Source organism: Apodemus sylvaticus, chromosome 17 (assembly GCF_947179515.1).
Source record: "Apodemus sylvaticus chromosome 17, mApoSyl1.1, whole genome shotgun sequence".
Lineage (NCBI taxonomy): Eukaryota > Metazoa > Chordata > Mammalia > Rodentia > Muridae > Apodemus > Apodemus sylvaticus.
In genome coordinates, this window is record NC_067488.1 from 47,578,217 (window position 1) to 47,596,254 (window position 18,038).

Sequence of the window (18,038 nt, forward strand, 5' to 3'; positions counted from 1 at the left end):
CCGAATACACAGCCTGCCCCTCCCTCCGTCGCCAATGCCTCCCCCTGCCCGTCATCACTGCTTACATTGCTTCGAGGACTTCGGTGTCTGCTGGAGATCTGGTACTTTTCCTGGACTTCTAGAAGCTGCTGAGCTCTGCGGGAGGAAGGTGGGGGTCACACACGTGAAGAGAACAGCAAGCCCCAACACCCTCTCCTCCGATTCACCCTGTCCCGGAAGGCAGTGAGGACTCCTTGGGAAGGAGGGTTACATCCCCCATACCAGGTGCCACGGGCCCCACCCCAGGCTTCTGGCATCACCTCTGATAATTGGGCACAGTGCCCCGGTCCAGGTCCCGTAAGGTAAGGGTGTCCACTCGAGTACAGAACCACTCCTGCCTCCGCTTGTAGGCCGGGTCCACCAACCGTAGGATCTCTTGGGCTTTCACACAAAGGGCGTGGGGATCCGCCCGCTCGGGCAGGGGGAAGTTGGCTCGAATGTAGAAGGGCTCAGCACCCGGCTTTTTTGCCCAGGCATCCAGGGCCTCGTGGAAGGACTGACAGGCTGTGTTTGGCAGGGTAGGGAAGACACAGGAGGCTAGTGAGTCCAAGGACCCTCCATAGGCCTGGGCGCGAGGACCTTCTTTGATCAAGGAACTTAGACACTGAAGAGTTACTGCTTCACAGTTGGTGCTTACATGGTGCAGAAAGAACGCATGCGCACACCAAAAGGAGGTCACAGTCCTGCAGGGCACTGGGATACCGGCTTCTGCATCTACTTCTGGGCCCTTCTATTCCTACCCACATCCCAGCCTGAAGGACCCTGACTAGCTGGGTCTCATGAGTTGAACAGGTTCTCCCATAGGCCAGGCTTACCCTTTGAGTCCAGCAGGAAGGGGAGGGTGGAGCCTTGATTCCAGGGCAAGGTCCTCTGCTGGGCCTCGGCCTCCAGGCCTGGCCCCTCCAGGCCAGTGCCTTCTGCCCTTGGCTGAGCCCAAGCAGACAGTGAATGATTTTAGGGATATAGCTCTGTCGGGATGCCGTCACCATGCCCCACCCCCCAAGCCCCACTCCACCCACATCTACCAAATCAGATGTTAGTCACAGCAGGCTGAGGGCAGAGCAACTTCTATTTCAGCCAGTCCCCAGAAACCCCACCCATGGGTGCTGCTCCACCAACCAATGTCTACCCTTGCTGACACAGGAGTCCTGTCCCTAGATCAGGAAAAGGGATCTCACCTCTTTCTGTTCTGTCCCGGCTGACCCAGGCCCAGACAGCACCCTTCGCACCACGGCCCCAGACCATCTGTCCCCAAGAACCGGAAGGCTATCTGGACTCTTATCCTGGGGATCCAGGCCCCCAGGGGGACTCCAGCCAGACACTCGGATGGCCAGAGACCTGAGAAAAAGGGAGGGAAATGGGAATAAGAATCCAGTGAGTACTGTAACAGTACATGGAAAGCAACAGTGATTCTGCTGCCTGGACAGGCCATGAATCTCGTCCAGGGCCAGGGCCCCCGAAGTGCCCTCTGCAACACCCTTCCCCCCTCCCCAAACTGGTCATCCTGATGCTGCTTCAAAACTCAAGCTAGACATAGCCGCTCCCTCCCAGATAGACCCGCCCACTAACCCCACCCCTACCCAGCAGCACCTCCTGCCACGTTTTGTATTTTCTCTTCGGTCCTGCCCATTTCAAATTGCTTCAGGCCCAGACATCTGTGAAATCCAGCCTGTAACCCTAACACCAAACGTAGTGTCTAACACATGAAGGACAAAGGAACACGGCTTACTCACAAGCCCAGGAGGGAGGATCCGTTAGACTCTAATCTAGAAGCGGCTGCAAGGGAGAGGCGCAGAGGATAGGAAGGGAAGTTACTGCTGGGTCCCATCTCAGTATGGAAGTGAAGTACTTTGTGTCAGAGGGTGAGGAGTCAGGCTCTGGGGAGATGGGAGGCTTGCGGCACAGAGTACAGGATTTGCAGAAGGTTCAAAACCAAGAACAGCGGCAGAGGCAGTAAGAACTTGCCCAGCATCAGAGGCGAGCTCCTAGATTACCAGCTTAAAATCCTGAGTAACAGCACCCAGAAGAACCAGCTGGAACCTGTGTCTGAGTCACAGGAAGGCACCTGTCCACCCTGCTCCCTGACACAGAGAGGGCCACTGGCTGAGGTCACTGAGGCCAAACACATGCCTGGATCCCCGTGATAGCAGAGTCTCAGGCAAACTGACCCCAAAAGTCTCTTCCATGAGCCTGAGGCTAGGCCAGTTGCAGAGGGGAGCCTCTTTGCCCAGCAGAGTCTCTCCCTACCTCCAGGTACTCCCACTGCCCCCTGCAGCTGGCACCAGTCCCCTCAGTCAAATCAAGAGCCAGGCCCCTGGAACCTGTCCTGGTTCCCAGAGGCAACGGGGAAAGGCGCAGGCAGAATGGGGAACTCCTGAAACTTGTCCAGTCCGCGGTTAGAGAAAATTATCCTGGAGGGCGCCACTCAGCGTATCTCTCCAACCCATGGCACACAGCCCACTCTGGACAGCACTTAGTGCGGCCCAACACAAAATCCTAAATTACTTAAAAGATGAGATTTTTCTTTTTGCCATTTTTCAAAATTCAATTACACAGAGCATCAACTGTGTAGACAACAGCCTTGTGTTCAAATGCCAAAAGTTGGGCTGGAGCGCTGGCTCAGCGGTTAAGAGCACTGACTGCTCTTTCGAAGGTTGTGAGTTCAAGTCCCAGCAACCACATGGTGGCTCATGGCCATACGTAATGAGATCTGATGCCCTCTTCTGGGGTGTCTGAAGACAGCTACAGTGTACTTACATATATATAATAAATAAATCTTTGGGCCGGAGCGAGTGGGGCCTGGGGCTGGAGGGAGCAAAGGTCCTGAGTTCAATTCCCAGCAACCACATGGTGGCTCACAACCATTTGAACAGCGCCAATGTACTCACATACATACATACATACATACATACATACATACATAAATTATTAAAAAATAAATAAAAGAAATGTTAAAAGTCTGAGCACACCTGCACTAAACTCTTCCTAAACCAGGGCCTGCCTGGACTCACAAGAATGAGGCAATGGTGGTGCACACCTTTAATCCCAGCACTTGGGAGGCAGAGGCAGGAGGATTTCTGAGTTCAAGGCCAGCCTGAGTTCCAGGACAGCCAGGGCTACACAGAGAAACCTTGTCTTGAAGAAGAAAAAAACAAAAAACAAAAAACAAAGAACAAACAGGAACCAGGCTGCTTGCCCATAAATGAGGGTGACAGAGACAGTGACACCCCTCTGGTCCTGTGGGTGTGAGGGTCAGAAGGATGAGGCAAGGAGTTGTGAAGCCACTGTGGGCTGTGGAATTCCCCAGACCCTGACTAATTCTCATCTTGGCAGAACAGGATACAAAATGCAATGATGCTTCCTCTCCAGTGAACTGGACCATACTCGATCTCTTAGGGTCTTAGGTACCCCAGGCTGGCTCTCTTTGTAGTTGAGGATGACCTTGAACTTCTGATGCATCTACCCACCTCCCATCCACCCCCCCCCCAGTGCTAGGACTACATGTATGCATCACCATATCCTGTTTATACAGTGCTGGGCTCTGTGCATGCTAGGTAAGAAATCTGAGCCACATCCCCGAGCCTGGACCATTGTCTCGTGAGCCTTTGATTTCAGGCTCCTCCAGGTTTTCCTTTCCGGGGTGCCAGGTCAGAAAAGGGGAGAGTAGAAAGTGCCACAGAGGGGAAACTAGCACCGTGGCCTGACTAACTGTGGATGTGCATGTCCCACTCCTCAACCCAACTCAGCCCAACCCGGCCAGTCACGGGTGGAAATGTAGTGTGTGCTCAGCGTTATGGCCTCAAGGGAGGTGCTCAAGGGACTGTGGTCAGGCTGGTGACATGGCTCAGCAGGTAAAGGTGCGAGTTGTCAAGCCTGGTGACCTGAGCCCCATCTCTGACCCGCATGATAGAAAATGGGAATCAAATCCCACAAGTTGTCTTCTGACCTCCACATTTGCTCTGTGGCATGCACGGCGCGCGCGCGCGCACGCGCACGCGCGCGCACACACACACATTAAACAAAATATAATTTAAAAAAAAACACTTTGGCTATTTTCTGTTGTCAGGTGGGACAATCCCATTGGTCCAATCTCCCCACTGTTACAAACCCACAGACCACTGCCATCACTCAGAACTGCTGATTCGAGATTCCTCCCACACCCCTGCCCACCCTGTGACCTAAAGATTAATTTCTGGCACCCCTCTTCTGGAATACCGTGAACAACTACCCTTCCCAGGGTCCCCAAGGACTCTGTAAACTTCCCTGAACCTCACAAGAAGGCAGTCTGTTCTGGGCACTTGTCAGCTTCTAGGAACAGACTGAGACTGGGTGGGAACAGTGTGCAGAGATCTCCTTGTTTGGGACTGACCCCAGTGGGTTCAGATGAGGGGAGAGAGCAGGACATGCTAGTTGATCCTGACCGTGTCCAAGACTGAGGCCCTGGGGCCTGGGAGGGACAGGGGTGATCCAACTCCTAGAAGGGATCCCAGTCCAAGGCCTGTCTTGTCAGAGAACCTGTAATTTCTGCCAACAGTGAATGATAATGGGCCCTGTGGCCTGTGAGTGTCCCTGTCCCAGAACACTGAGGGAAGATCTCCAGGTCCTATGTTTGACAGACCAGTCAGGGACCTGGATGCTAAGGCCGAAGCCTGCCACGCAAACCAGAATCATTAATGCTTCTGACAATGATGCTACCATGTTAGAGATGTGGGAAACTGAGGTACAAAGAAGTTATCACTTCCCAAGGATGGTATAAATAGTGGGTAGTAGACCTGGACAAAGTGTTAGAACTTTTTCTGTGTGTGGTCAGAAGGTTCTAGAAATCTCTAGGACCATGGAGTATAGACAGAGTTTACTGGCCAGCAGGTCTAGCCAAACAGTGATGCATCCTGCATCCCAGGATGTAGGGACTTAATGTGGACAGCTGTGCAAGGAAGTCACTTTCAACTCTGTCCTCCACACCTCTACACACATGCCAGCACACCTGTGCGTGTAGACATTCCCATGTTCTACTACATAGACCGCACCTCTTTATACATGCACCCATATGGGCTCTGCACAGCCACTATAGTAGCTAGAACACACAAGACTGAGTCAAGTACTGTTTAATTCAGGACTCCTAGAGGGAGGCAGGGGTAGGGGGTGGGGAGGACCTGAGACAGACATTGTCACAGATCCACAGCATACATGGAAACCAAGTGGCTTTGCCCAAGCAATAAACAGGGGAGCAATAAACAGCAGCAGATTTGAACTCAAGGCATTGGGTACAGAGCCAGCTCTCCCCCGCCTTGCTATAGCCATATCCTGGGACCCAAGTGTGTCACCCTGACCTGCAGTTAGGTGAGGGCCTGTCCCCCTTTCTCTTTCAGCCACCCAAGCCCACAGCCTGGTCTGTGGTCTTCCTCCAACTCCCTCTTCCCCAGAACTGCATGAGCACGAGAAGTGACCCAGCCCAAGCCCAGGAGGATTGGGCCAGAGTCTCACTCCCGGTACTGCATCCTGGCGACCCCTGGAAGATGGCCAGGACTCCCCGCTGCAAGCTAGGCTGGAGGAAGGGCCACAGCAGGCAGGAAGGGAGGCACCTCCGCCCCTTCCCCCATAAGCATGTCCTGCACAGGCCTGAGACAATGTCACACTGGGCCCACTGCCTACACAGCTATTGCAACAGGGGGTGGGGGTGGGTGGGTGGGTGGGGTGCTGGAGGCCTGGCCAAGCGTCTCCAGGAGGCAGGAGGCCCCTGGTCCCGCTCTGCCCTGTTCTGTTTAACTTGACATTCCCCTACCCCTAAACCCCACTTCACACTGGCTGGCATTCAGTGCTTTCTAAGGCTTTCCTAAAACCCAAGTGTGGTCCAGTCCCTGGAGATGATTCTAGTACTTATCAGCCATGTGGTCTCAAGCAAATTCATTAACATCTCTAAGCTTCGGTTCTGTAGTTTACGAAACTAGGACAATCAAAACAACACTTTGTCCCAGCAGTGAAGCAGCTGCCTTGGCATTGAATGACAGGAACGTTTCCCAGGCATCTGATTCACACAAGCCAAAATCCACATGTCCGGGCCTTAGTCACGGGCCCACTGGGACTCATCTGGCCTGAACAGCTCCCATTCTCCCCTCCTCACTGACTCCAGGCCCTTCCCTGGCCAACCTTTCCTGTCTTTCCAAAGCAGCTCTGAGTTCAAAGGTCTTGTAGCCTGGGGTGGTGGGTAGTAGGAGTGGGGAGTGAGTGAGTCCTTCCCTCATGGACCAAGTGGGTCATTTTCAGGGCATCCTGCCCTAATGTTTTGCAACTTCTGTTTCGGGTTTGTGGCCACAACGGGGTTCCCATGGCGGCCCTGGCCATTGTAAGTGGCTCAGAGGCTTGTCTGAGTCCTGCCCACAAAGACCTCAGAGCAGAGATGAACAGCTAGAAAGACGTTGGAATGAGGGAAGCAGGAGCAACAAATCCTGAACCAGCCAGAGCTGGATGCTCTAGTCACATGAACCAGAAATTTCCAGACACCCACACGTAAAAGAGATCATGGTTGCCTTTAGCCGGTGAGGAAACCGAGGCCCATGGAACAGAGAGCAGCCAAGGGCTCACAAACCACAGACAACAGTTAACAAGATTTGAATCCTGGGGCTGTGCTACCTGACGGTTGTACTGTTTATCGATGCCCCAAGCAGAGGCGTGGCCTGCTGCCTCCCAGCTAAGACCTGGACCCTCTGCAGCTACGCGTGACACCCAAACCCTACTCCACCAACGTGGAGAACCGCATACCTATTGAGGAAGTCCAGGCCACAGCCCCGGGCCAGGAGACCTTCCGGTTTTCCCAAAGGCCACACACTGTCAGATGAGGATGATGAAGAGAGGCCGGGGGACCAGGGCTTAAGGGTCACACTCCCTGGGGGGGAAGACAGAGGTCAGGAGTTTGGACAACAGAGACAGCTAAAGGCAACAAAAGGGGGGTTGGCAGGCCAGGGTCCCTAGGAGCACAGAACTGGGATAGCGCCCCAGGGTGAGGCTCCAGTTTCCTAGAGGAGGAAGAGGTGGGCAGGAAGTGAAGGCCCCATGTGGCACGCCCAGGAGCAGGTGTAAAAGCTGGACCCTATTTCCCAGAAGCCTCCCACAGCTTCCATGACTGGTCAGGGGCACAGACAGGCCATGGGGGAGGGAACACAGGCCAGAAGAGCAGGCACGCACAGGATCTAGGCCAGTAGCAAGGAACTCCCCAAAGTGAGCCTCCCCCAGGGCTCCGGGAATTACCTGTGATATCCGACATGCTGCTAAAAGACCTGCACAGAGAGGAGACAGGCGTGGCAAATGAGACCCGTGACATTTTGTCCCACCTCGTATCTCAGTGCCTCAGCAAACACTGATCAGGACCCAGGCCCAGGGCACCCACGCCACCCTGCTCCCTAAAAGCACAAGGCAAGGAGGTCCTTGCTTTGGTCCACAGCTGGCTTAGCCCTCAATGCTGCCTCCCCTTCTGAGCACCTGCCATGCCCTCCCCTGCCTCTGCCTTTGGTCCTTGGCTCCTACTTGAACTTCCTGAGCTAGACCAGCCGCCTCACATCTACCTCAGCGAGTGCAGGTCACTTTGCAGCAAGCCTGTGGGCACCACAGCCTCCCCCAGCCCAACCTCCCATCAGGAGGCCACTCAGAGGGGGAAGACAGTGATGGGAAGGACCAGGAGACAGGAAATCCCACATCCTGCTCTGGCCATTACGGATGTGGCTGTGTTTTCTGACCTGCCTGCTGCTGCTGCTGCTGCTGCTGCTGTGGCCTGAGGCTGAGGCCTGGCTCTCTTGCTTTGAGTACCCTGCCCATTGAATCCTCTGCAGCCCCTAACCTGAGGCAAGCCAGTGCCTACTGTTCAGAATGTGAGACGTCGGGCTGCCTACAATGAATTTCCCACTGGAGCACTGGACTACAGCTGAGCCCACTCTGCCCTTTGGCCTTAACGTGACCCGACCTGGTTCCTCTTTGAATTTCACTGTTTCTAGGACTCTGACAGATTCAGGGCAGTCCGGCAAGGGGACTGCTAGTCCTGCTCGACTCTGGCAGCTGAACTCAGAGGATGTGTCAATCAGGACCCAGCCACCCTGCCTCATGGGGAGCTCCTGCTACCTCCAGCAAGTCACCTCTTAGGGGGCTCCGGGTCCTCCTCACGCTGCCGGCGGAGTATGGAGCCAGCGCTGGGTGGGAAGGGCAGGATAGAGAGCCGGTTGATCTCCTTCTCGCTGTCTGTGGCTTCCTCCTGCAAGCCCAGGATAAGGCCTGGTCATCTCCAGCCCACCTATCCCAGTCCTCAGCTCTCAGACACGACCTGGGGCCCAGGACAAAGGAAAGGTATCCACGACTACAGTGTACGAGGACCCACTAGACCTGCGGGCTCTGGGAGAGGCCTAGTCAGTAAGGTGCCTACTGAGCAAGTAGGAGATTCTGAATTGGCTCTCCAGCTCCCACACAAAAAAGCCAGGCATGGTAGCACACACTTGTAATCCCAGAGACGGGGAGCACAGCCTAGTCAGAGAGCTTCAGGTCCCAGGGAGAGAGTGTCTCCAAAAATGACAAAGTAAGGGCCAGAGAGATTGCTCAATGGGTAAGAGCTTGTGTTGCTCTCAGAAGATAAAGCCCCACCCATTCCTGTCACCTGTGTCAGACGCCCACGACCACCTTTAATTCTAGCTCCAAGGGGACCAGACATCTCTGGATTCTGAGGCTATCCATACTCATGTGTACACACCCACACACAGATATGCACACACATGTATAATTAAAAATAAAAATATTCTAATAACTCAAAGGGAAAACTAGGTGGATGGCTCCTGACAAAGACAATATATCCAAGGCTGACTTCTGGCCTCCACATGCATGCATGCGTGTACTTGCACACATATGAACATGCAGAAACACCTGCACATACAAACACACATGAAAAAAAGAAAGGTTGTCAGCCTCCCTGGGCCTTGCCATGCTTGCCTGTGACATTCGATGGCTGGCAAATTGGACACACTGTGCGTGTGGGTGACATCAGGGAGTCCCCAACTTCCCTGTATTTGGGGTAGGTGACACCTTACCGAGGTGTGGGGCTCGGATCCCCCGGCTTCTCCTGTCGCTTCCGGGCCTCCCAGGGGCGATGGGAACTCGCTGAGGCTCCAGGTGCTGCTGAGGTTGGAGCACAGGGAGTGGGAGGAGGCACAGGCCTGCCGGAGGACGAGGCAAGGGCGGAGGTGAGCAGGGGTGAGTCCAGGCTGGCCAGTCTGTGCTGCACACCCGTCACATGCTGGGCACAGGATGCCAGATCTGTGCTATCACAGAGCCCATGCCGCAAAAGGGGAAGAAGACCACAAGCCGGCAGAGGAACGAAATCATCCCAAACATGAGGGCAGCAGGAGAAATGTGCCCTGAACACTGAACACAACAGAAGCGCCACCGTGCCTGGCACATCAATACGTTCCAGGCAAAGTGGGATTTGAGCTGCAGACTCAGGATACAGGGGTACAAAGTAGGTACAGATAGGAAGAATGATCTGGCCAGATGCACGTGCAAAGGTCCTGAGGCAGGACCACGACAGAGTCTAGGATTTGCAATACTAAGGCCCACAGGACCAAGTTAAGTGGATGGGAGAAGCCCAACCTCCTGGGCCTAGGGGGCAGAACTGATCTGTCTTTACCTCAGAGCAAAAGCCACCAAGGTCACATACTTATGCCTCCTCCTCCTCCTCCTCTTCCTCCTCCTCCTCCTCCTCCAGGCTCGCAAGCTCACCACAAATGACCAAAAACAGGAAACAGCAGAGCCCCTGGCAGAGTCCGAGGACCACTGTCTGATGTCCCAGGGGTCCAGGCCCTGTGCCAGTACCACCTGACTGTGTGACCCCCCCCCCCAGACCTCTGGCCTTCTCTGGGCCTCCACACTCTGAAAGGTCTGGAGCAGCTGTTCTCTTGTGGGACTTCGAGACCCATGCTAGACTAGCCTAGTTGCCTGAGAGTCCTGCTCATGCGCCTGCGCACCCATGCCTGTCCTCCGGCATCCAGACTTGCCAAGCGTTTACAGTCAGCTCAAACTGTCCCCTGTGCCCAGAGCAGCTGCCGAAACCCAGAGACCAGCCCACAACCTCTCAGCGGCAACCTATTGTTACTGTCAAGCACGGTCACACCCAGCCAAGGTCCCCACTCAGGCCTCACAGGGTCCCAGCCCTGGCCTACAGCTCGCTCACCACAGAGGCCCAGCTTAAGGCCAAGCATAATTTTTTCCCATGAAGCAAGGTTCCCCACGTCCACAGCGCGTTCTGCTCCTGGCCCCACTCACCTTGAGACAGGAGCCCCCCTGTGTCCGCTGCAGCTGCGCCTCCAGCATGGCCTTGGTGCCCTCCAGGCTGGTGACTGTGGTGAGCAGCTCGTCACGCTCCGCCTCCAGCCCCCGCACCTGCTTGCGGTACTGATCCTTCTCGATGAGGCTCTGGGAGTACTGCAGCTGGATCCGGTCTCGGCTCTGGATTGCCTGGAGAGAACAGGGGAGCCAGCCTCTGAGGGAGTCGCGCTGGTGCAGCGGGCTGGATAGAACAAGACCGGTGCTGTCTGCCTGTGGGACACTCCCTTTATGGGGACCCTGTGTGTAGCGGCAGCTCATTTTTCTACACGCGGACACGCTGAGACAGCAGCTCTCAACCTGTGGGTCTCTATCTCCCAAAATATTTCCATTATGATTCACAACAGTAGCAAAAATTAGAGTTATGAAGTAGCAATGAAAATAATTGTATGGTTGGGGGGACAGGGTCCCCACAATATAAGGAACTGCATTAAAGGGTCGCAGCGTTAGGAAGGTAGAAGACCACTGGACGAAGAGGATGGATCTCTAGTCTTCCTGGCAGAAGAAAAAACTCCACCATCAGAGCTACAGGTACCTCTGGCTGGGAAGGCCGAGTCCAGGAACACCACACCCCTAAATTTAAGATGCTTTATCCAGCTGGGTGGTAGTAGAGTATACCGTTAAACCCCAACACTTGGGAGGCTGAGGCAGGTAGCTCTCTGAATTCAAGGCCTGCCTGATCTACAGAACAAGTTCCAGGACAGCCAGGGCTACACAAAGAAATCCAGTGTTGGTATCAGGATTGGTATCAAAAAGCAACAACAAACAAAAACAAACAAACAAACACAAAAGCCTGGCGGTGGTGGTGCAAGCCTGTAATCCCAGCACTCTGGGAGGCAGAGGCAGGCAGATTTCTGAGTTCGAGGCCAGCCAGGTCTACACAGTGAGTTCCAGGACAGCTAGGGCTACATAGAGAAACCCTGTCTCGAAAAAAACCAAATCCAAAAACAAAACAACAACAACAACAACAACAAAAAATATTTTCAAGAGACCCACTATGGGGGCTGGAGAGATGGCACAGCGGTTAAGAACACTGACTGCTCTTCCAGAGGTCCTGAGTTCAATTCCCAGAAACCACATGGTGACTCACAACCGTCTGTAATGGGATCCCATGCCCTCCTCTGGTATGCATAAAGACAGTGGCAGTGTACGCACATACATGAAATAAATAAATAAAAATGAACCTAAGGGGGGGGGCAATATACGCCTTTAATCCAAGCACTTGGGAGGCAGAGGCAGGCGAATTTCTGAGTTCAAAGCCAGCCTGGTCTATAGAGTGAGTTCCAGGACAGCCAGGGCTACAGAGGGAAACCCTGTCTCAAAAAACCAAAACAAACAAACAAAAGTGAACCTAACTTTAATCACAGCACTTGGGTCCCTACAAGTGCCAGGAGTCCAACCCAGCCCAGTTCAGCCAATGTTCTTTCTCTCATGAAGAAGTCCCTGAGAGCTAGGCCCAGGCCCAGACTTGCTCACGCTGCTTCTGAGGGAGCTGGGATAAAAAACCTTTCCGGCTGGGAAGAACCTGGTGGCCCCAAAGCGCCAGAATCACAATGCCGGGGTGACCCCCAAACCTACATTCTAAAGGCTCTCAGGGGATCCAAGAAGGCCGTTCTAACACATGTGGTAGCACAACCGCCTGCCCTGCCTACAGGGGTGCCCTCCCACACAGTGGTCGGGGCATAGAGGAACCTGGTCTGAAGCCCTCAGCTACCCTGTAGCCTTCACAGGACACAAAGCTGTGATGCCAAGAACATAAAGCCAAAACCTTTGGGAATTTCTCCATCAGCAAATATTTTTAGGTCCCTCCTCCATGCAGAGAACTAAGATGCAGGGTGATCTGGGGGGGCAGGAGAGCTCAGGGCGGATCTCTCAAGTGCTCGATGGGAAAGGGCAGAGCTCTCGGCTGCCATCCAAGGACCCCTGTGTGATTTACCAACAGTCTGGACCCTGCTCCAGTGCTGCCCGCCTGCGTGATCATCAACAAGGCTGACCCTCTCTGAGCCCTATGCAATGAGGGAACTGTAGCAGAGTCTCCGGGAGACTGTGAGGCCCATATTGACTGGTGGGCATCTTCTGAAGCCCACGTTTCACACTCTAGAATACTCATGGGCTTACCCAGGTTTATGTGAAGGTTCTTACCAGTTTCCCTGCCCTGCCAGCCTCATCTCAATTCACCAGTGCACTTTATTTTTTTTTTGAGACAGGGTTTCTCTGTGTAGCCCCTGGCTGTCCTGAAACTCACTCTGTAGACCAGGCTGGCCTCTAACTCAGAAATCCGCCTGCCTCTGCCTCCCAAGTGCTGGGATTACAGGCGTGCACCACCACACCAGTGCACTTTTAATGTCTCTTTCTACAATGCCATTCCTGCATCTTCCTCCTCTTCCTCCTCCCCCTGCTCCTCCTCCTCCCCAAATCTGAGCCAGAGATGGGGTGAGGGATCCACTCAGCAGGCTGCTGCTCACCTGGTCCCGCTCTTTCTCAATCTCCTCCAGCTGGGCCAACACAGTGGCCATGCGGTGCTTATAGAGGTCACAGTCCTTCAGCAGCGTGCGGTGTTTGAGCCGCAGATCCTCCATCTCTTGCAGGTACTGTGGGCGGGGCAGGTGAGCCAGGTTCAGAACCCCAAAAACCCAGGATCAAGTGCCCACCTCCCCAGCAGGATATCCTCAACCATTGTCTTTGTCAAGCTGAGCCTCAACGGCATAGGCCGTAAAACAGGCTTGAGAGTGCCAACAGTTCTTCAGTCCCCAACGTCCCTATCTTCTCAGTTCCTTGTAGACACTACAGCCTACGGCTCTTTGAATTGCTTTAGGGTCCCGGGTATAGACCCTGAACACCTGCCTGCTATAAACACCCTCTCCAGGAATGGAAGCCTCAGAGTTGAAGATGTATTTGTTATTTACAAGTATGTGTATATGCGTGTGCTTGGCGGGGGGGAGGGATATAGACATAAGTGCAGATGTCAACAGGCGACAGAGGAGAGCAGCTAACACTTACCAGCCAGCCCCTCCCTGGGAGCAACCTGACAGGAGTGCTCAGAACGGAACTTGGGTCCGAACCCAGGGCCTTTTGCCACTAAGCTAAAATCCCCAAACCCTGTGGATTTCTTTGTTTTGTTTTTGTTTTAAGATTTTTTTTCCCCTTTTAGGGAGTCTTAGATGTGCTTACTACAGAGTCTGCAAAGCCTACACAGGCCCTACTGACACACAAGGGTTAACCAGCGGGAATGAGTGAGCCCAGTACACCATGGACAGGCTGCTGGGTGGACCCTCCATGCCTGGCAGTACCCCCCATCTAGACCAGGGCACTTAGTGGGTCGGAATGGGGGTGGGGAGGCAGGCAGTGGTCCCTACCTTGTCCCGCAGTTCCTCTGCCCACTGGAGCTCGCCCTGCACAGCGTGAAGCTTCTGACACAGCTCCTGCCTGCTGTCCTGTGCCTCCCTCCAGTCATGCTCCAGGATGTCCAGCAGGATGCGTTCAGAGCCCGCAGCTCCCGGCCGGCTCATCTCCTGCAGGGTAAGGAGGGAAGCTGCCTCAAGCCCTAGCCCTCCCACCCCACCTGAGGCACATGGAGGAAGGGAGACACTCGTCCCTCAACTCTCCAAATCAGCCAAGCGTCTACCATTCCAGGCTTGGCACCTGGTCCTCGGTTTCCCTATGTGGAGAGTGGTGTGGGCCTCCAGCCCCACTGTCCTCTAGAAGATGTGTGCGGCTGAGCTCAGAGAGAGAGTGGATGAAGGTGTGCTCTGAGCTCAGCCAGAACCCCAGTCACGAGCAAAACCTTAGCCCACTTTTATTTCTCCAGCTCCACACCAGAGCACTATTCCCCAAGGCCTACCCCTACCCCTCTGACTACAAGCTTCCAAGGGGCTGACCCTAAATCCAAGACCCCGATCCTGGGCCCACGGCTAATCAAGCACCTCCAACACCACAAAATAAACAATGTTGCTGCCACTTTCCGTGTGGAACAATGGCAAGTCCACACGGCCACAGACCTCAGAGAGGTCACCAAGTCGAATCCTAAAGCCACTCAGACCTAGGGGCTATCTCAACCACTTCAGGGTCAGAGACTCTTCATAAATTCCAGAAAAGCTAGGAGATTGAGACAGGAGGATCAAGAGTTCAAGGCCAGACTGGGCTATATACTGAGACTTGTCTCAAAAAAGAAAAGAAAGAAAAAGAAAGAAAGAAAGAAAGAAAGAAAGAAAGAAAGAAAGAAAGAAAGAAAGAAAGAAAGAAAGAAAGAAAGAAAGAAAGAAAGAAAGAAAGAAAGAAAGAAAGAAAGAAAGAAAGAAAGAAAAGCCGGATGGTGGTGGTGGTGGCGGCGGCGGCAGCAGCAAACGCCTTTATTCCCAGCACTTGGGAGGCAGAGGCAGGTGGATTTCTGAGTTCGAGGCCAGTCTGGTCTACAGAGTGAGCTTCAGGACAGCCAGGGCAACACAGAGAAACCCCGTCTCAAAAAAAAAAAAAAAGAAGGAGGAGGAAGAGGAGAAGGAGGAGGAGGAGGAGGAGGAGGAGGAGGAGGAGGAGGAGGAGGAGGAGGAGGAGGAGGAGGAGGAGGAGGAGGAGGAGGAGAAGGAGAAGGAGAAGGAGAAGGAGAAGGAGAAGGAGAAGGAGAAGGAGAAGGAGAAGGAGAAGGAGAAGGAGAAAGAGAAGGAGAAGGAGAAGGAGAAGGAGAAGGAGAAGGAGGAGAAGGAGAAGGAGAAGGAGAAGGAGAAGAAGAAGAAGAAGAAGAAGAAGAAGAAGAAGAAGAAGAAGAAGAAGAAGAAGAAGAAGAAGAAGAAGAAGAAGAAGAAGAAGAAGAAGAAGAGAGAAAGAGAAAAAACAAACCTAACTCTACCAAGTGTGGTGGCTCACACCTGTAATTGCAACACTCAAGAGACAGAGGCAGGAGGATTACCACAAATCTGAACCAGTTCTAGATCAGGTGGGATTAGAGTGAGCCCAGGTCAAAGCAAAACAAGCAACAGGAGAAACTAAGGTTGTTGTAGAAGTCAGGCCCTGGGCTTGATCTCTAACACCACATTTAAAAAGAGAAACTGGGACTCTTCTAAGAAAATCCTCACATATGCTCAGGGGTGCAATTTTATGGGGTTCAGAGACTTCTGCAGGTTGGCTACAGACCCCAGACTAACCCCCCCAGAGAGAGCTGTATGTTAAGGACCAAGAGCATCAGGTGAGAAGAAGCCCCGCCTACATGGGCCGGGGTCAGCCCACAGCCTCTGGCGCTGCTCTTCTCAGGCTCTGGTGACAGGATGGTGAGCGGTGACGGTGACGGAAGCCCAGCACCAGGCTCCTACCTGCTGAAGACCTTCCTGGAGCTCCTGCAGTGAGGCGGTCAGTCGCTGGTTCTCTGCCCGAAGCTCTGAGAGGAGATCCACCCCGTCTGGCTCCCTCTCCTTCTCCTCAGCCCCGGGCGCTGGGCCCCTGGCCCTCCGCAGCAGTGTGCACTCTTCCTCCAGCCGACTGACCTTGAGCTTCAGCTGGTCCACCTGAGACCCAAGATGTGAGTCAGCCTGGATGGGACCCACTGGGAACCTCTCCAGGGTGTCCCCAGGCTCCGGAGGTTTGCTTGCCTGCCTCTGGACAGGAGCTAGGCTGGCAAATGCAGACTAGGGAAGAGGAAAGAGGCAAAGCCAAGGCTATGCTCCCAGGGGTGGCCAGGAAAAGATCCCCTGTGGAACACACAGTTTGGCTGAAGTCAGTGTGAGAGAGGGGGATGCTATTTGAGTATAGAAAAAGGGACAGGGCCTGGACCCAGCCCTGCCCTGAATGAGGGTGGGCTTGGGCAGGGCATGCTTTGGCTGGGCCTCTCTGGGTCTCCTTATCTAGACCAGGAGAAAGAAGTGATGGACCTGAGGGTCTCATCCAGCCCCAGAAGCCAAGGATTGCCCCTCCAGCCCAGCCCCCGACATACCAGGGGAGTGGGGACCCCTTCAGGAAATTCTTCACAAAGGACTAGGTGAGGTGGCACATGCCCATAATCTCAACACTCAGGAGGCTGAAGCAGGAGGCTTGCCAAAGAGCCAAGGCTAGCCTAATTTTAAACTCCACTATATCAGCCTGGGCTATATAGTGAGATCCTATCTTTAAACAAAGGAAAGTAGAAAGAAAATCCTTATGGAGAGGTTTTCTCCAAAAAGATTGGCTGGCTGGTTTGTGCCAGCACCCCACATCCAGGTTTAGGCTTTGTTCGGGATTCACTGCTGTACTCCGACACCTTAAGGAGTTCCTCATCCCGTCCCAGCCTCAGCTTTATCAACACAAGCTCGCTCCTGTTCAGTCTGTCTCTCTCTCTCTCTCTCTCTCTCTCTCTCTCTCTCTCTCTCTCACACACACACACACACACACACACACACACACAGATTCCCAGAGCTATTAAGAACTGAAGGAGACAAAGACAAGGCAAAGCAGGCTGTGAGGCCACAACAAGTGAGACCCAGCCATTGTGGGGCTCGACAGAAAGTCCAGAGCCCTGGCCTGTCACCAGCTCAGTGCGGGAAGCCAGAGCCTGGCTTGGGAGCCGGGTGGGGGCGGGCAGTTGATGACAGCAGCTTGGCCGAAAGGCGGACACGCATGGTCAGTTTGCTGGAGGACAGTGTTCTTGGCCAGGGATGTTTGCCAAACGCATGTGGGATCTGGGCCGGCCGGGCTGAAGGAAGAACAACAGGTGCCGGCCATCACTGAGGTCACTGAGGGGGGAAGAGCACAATGACCTCTGGGGACATCCGCAAGAGAACCAAGGCCCGGTGTCCTGGTCCAGAATGTGACGGCCAGTCCTCCAAGCCCCAGGGCCCATAACGTGCACACACACCCTCGTCTGAAGCTGGGTCGGCAGCTCTTCAAATTAACAGTCCACTCCTCCACAAGGACTCAGAAAGTCCTGACCCCCCCCCCCCCCCCCCGCATTCCTTTTCCCTCACAAAACATGCTTTGTGACCCAGCAGAGAAAGACAGCTGGTTCCAAAGGCCAGCCTGGCCACACCCTTCACAGCAAACCGCAACTGCAAACCCAGGATCCTGCCTGACCCTCGGGCCAGCCGGCTTCCCCAATGAGCTCAGCGGACAAGTCGCCAGGAAACCCTTTAATCCCGCATACAAACTGCAGAGCTCAAAATTACACTGTTCGCTCCTTAAATTTATGTTGCTCAGAAATAACAGCTCATTAACTTTGCACCCTATAAAACACAGTATTAAATCAGCCACCACAGACACCTGTCCGCGGTGGGAGAAAACCAAGCCTAGTCCCCACTGGCTACGCTGAGAGCTCCTACCTGCAAGGCCTCTCTAAACCTTAAGACAGGAAGAGCTCCGAGATGCAGGTGGATGTGGGCGGTTCCTTATTCCTCTCACTCTCCACCTCAATGCAAGCAAGTGCATCCGCCGAAGCAGCTGGTCCCAAACATTGTCACCCACAGGTGACAATGGGCCTTTCCTCTGCATCTTCTCTAACCATTCCCACAGCAGCTCCCACCGCAATGACTGGACACACTCAGGACATCTCCCAGGCACACAGGCACAGACCCAACTCACAAGGAGGATGCCAGCCCAGCCTTCCACAGCCTGTGGCAGCTCCACCAGGGCAGGGACTGTCACACTATCCTCTCTGATTAGCGGCCCCTTCAGGAAGAACCTCACAAAAC

The 18,038-nt window shown here is 54.0% G+C and overlaps 1 protein-coding gene across 4 annotated transcripts in view; it reads right to left on the reverse strand.

Moving 5' to 3' along the window:
- Card10 (caspase recruitment domain family member 10) overlaps positions 1 to 18,038 on the reverse strand; it is a 29,615-nt gene that overhangs the window by 4,693 nt on the left and 6,884 nt on the right. For all 4 annotated transcript variants that reach the window (XM_052161135.1, XM_052161136.1, XM_052161134.1 and 1 more), the window contains 12 exons: positions 15,696 to 15,887; positions 13,749 to 13,904; positions 12,858 to 12,983; positions 10,333 to 10,524; positions 9,102 to 9,227; positions 8,163 to 8,278; positions 7,285 to 7,313; positions 6,799 to 6,922; positions 1,218 to 1,377; positions 855 to 966; positions 300 to 543; positions 66 to 135 (listed from right to left, as the gene is read on the reverse strand). In XM_052161135.1, the coding sequence (XP_052017095.1) occupies positions 66 to 135; positions 300 to 543; positions 855 to 966; positions 1,218 to 1,377; positions 6,799 to 6,922; positions 7,285 to 7,313; positions 8,163 to 8,278; positions 9,102 to 9,227; positions 10,333 to 10,524; positions 12,858 to 12,983; positions 13,749 to 13,904; positions 15,696 to 15,887 (1,647 nt within the window). The remainder of the gene's footprint in view (positions 1 to 65; positions 136 to 299; positions 544 to 854; positions 967 to 1,217; positions 1,378 to 6,798; positions 6,923 to 7,284; positions 7,314 to 8,162; positions 8,279 to 9,101; positions 9,228 to 10,332; positions 10,525 to 12,857; positions 12,984 to 13,748; positions 13,905 to 15,695; positions 15,888 to 18,038) is intronic.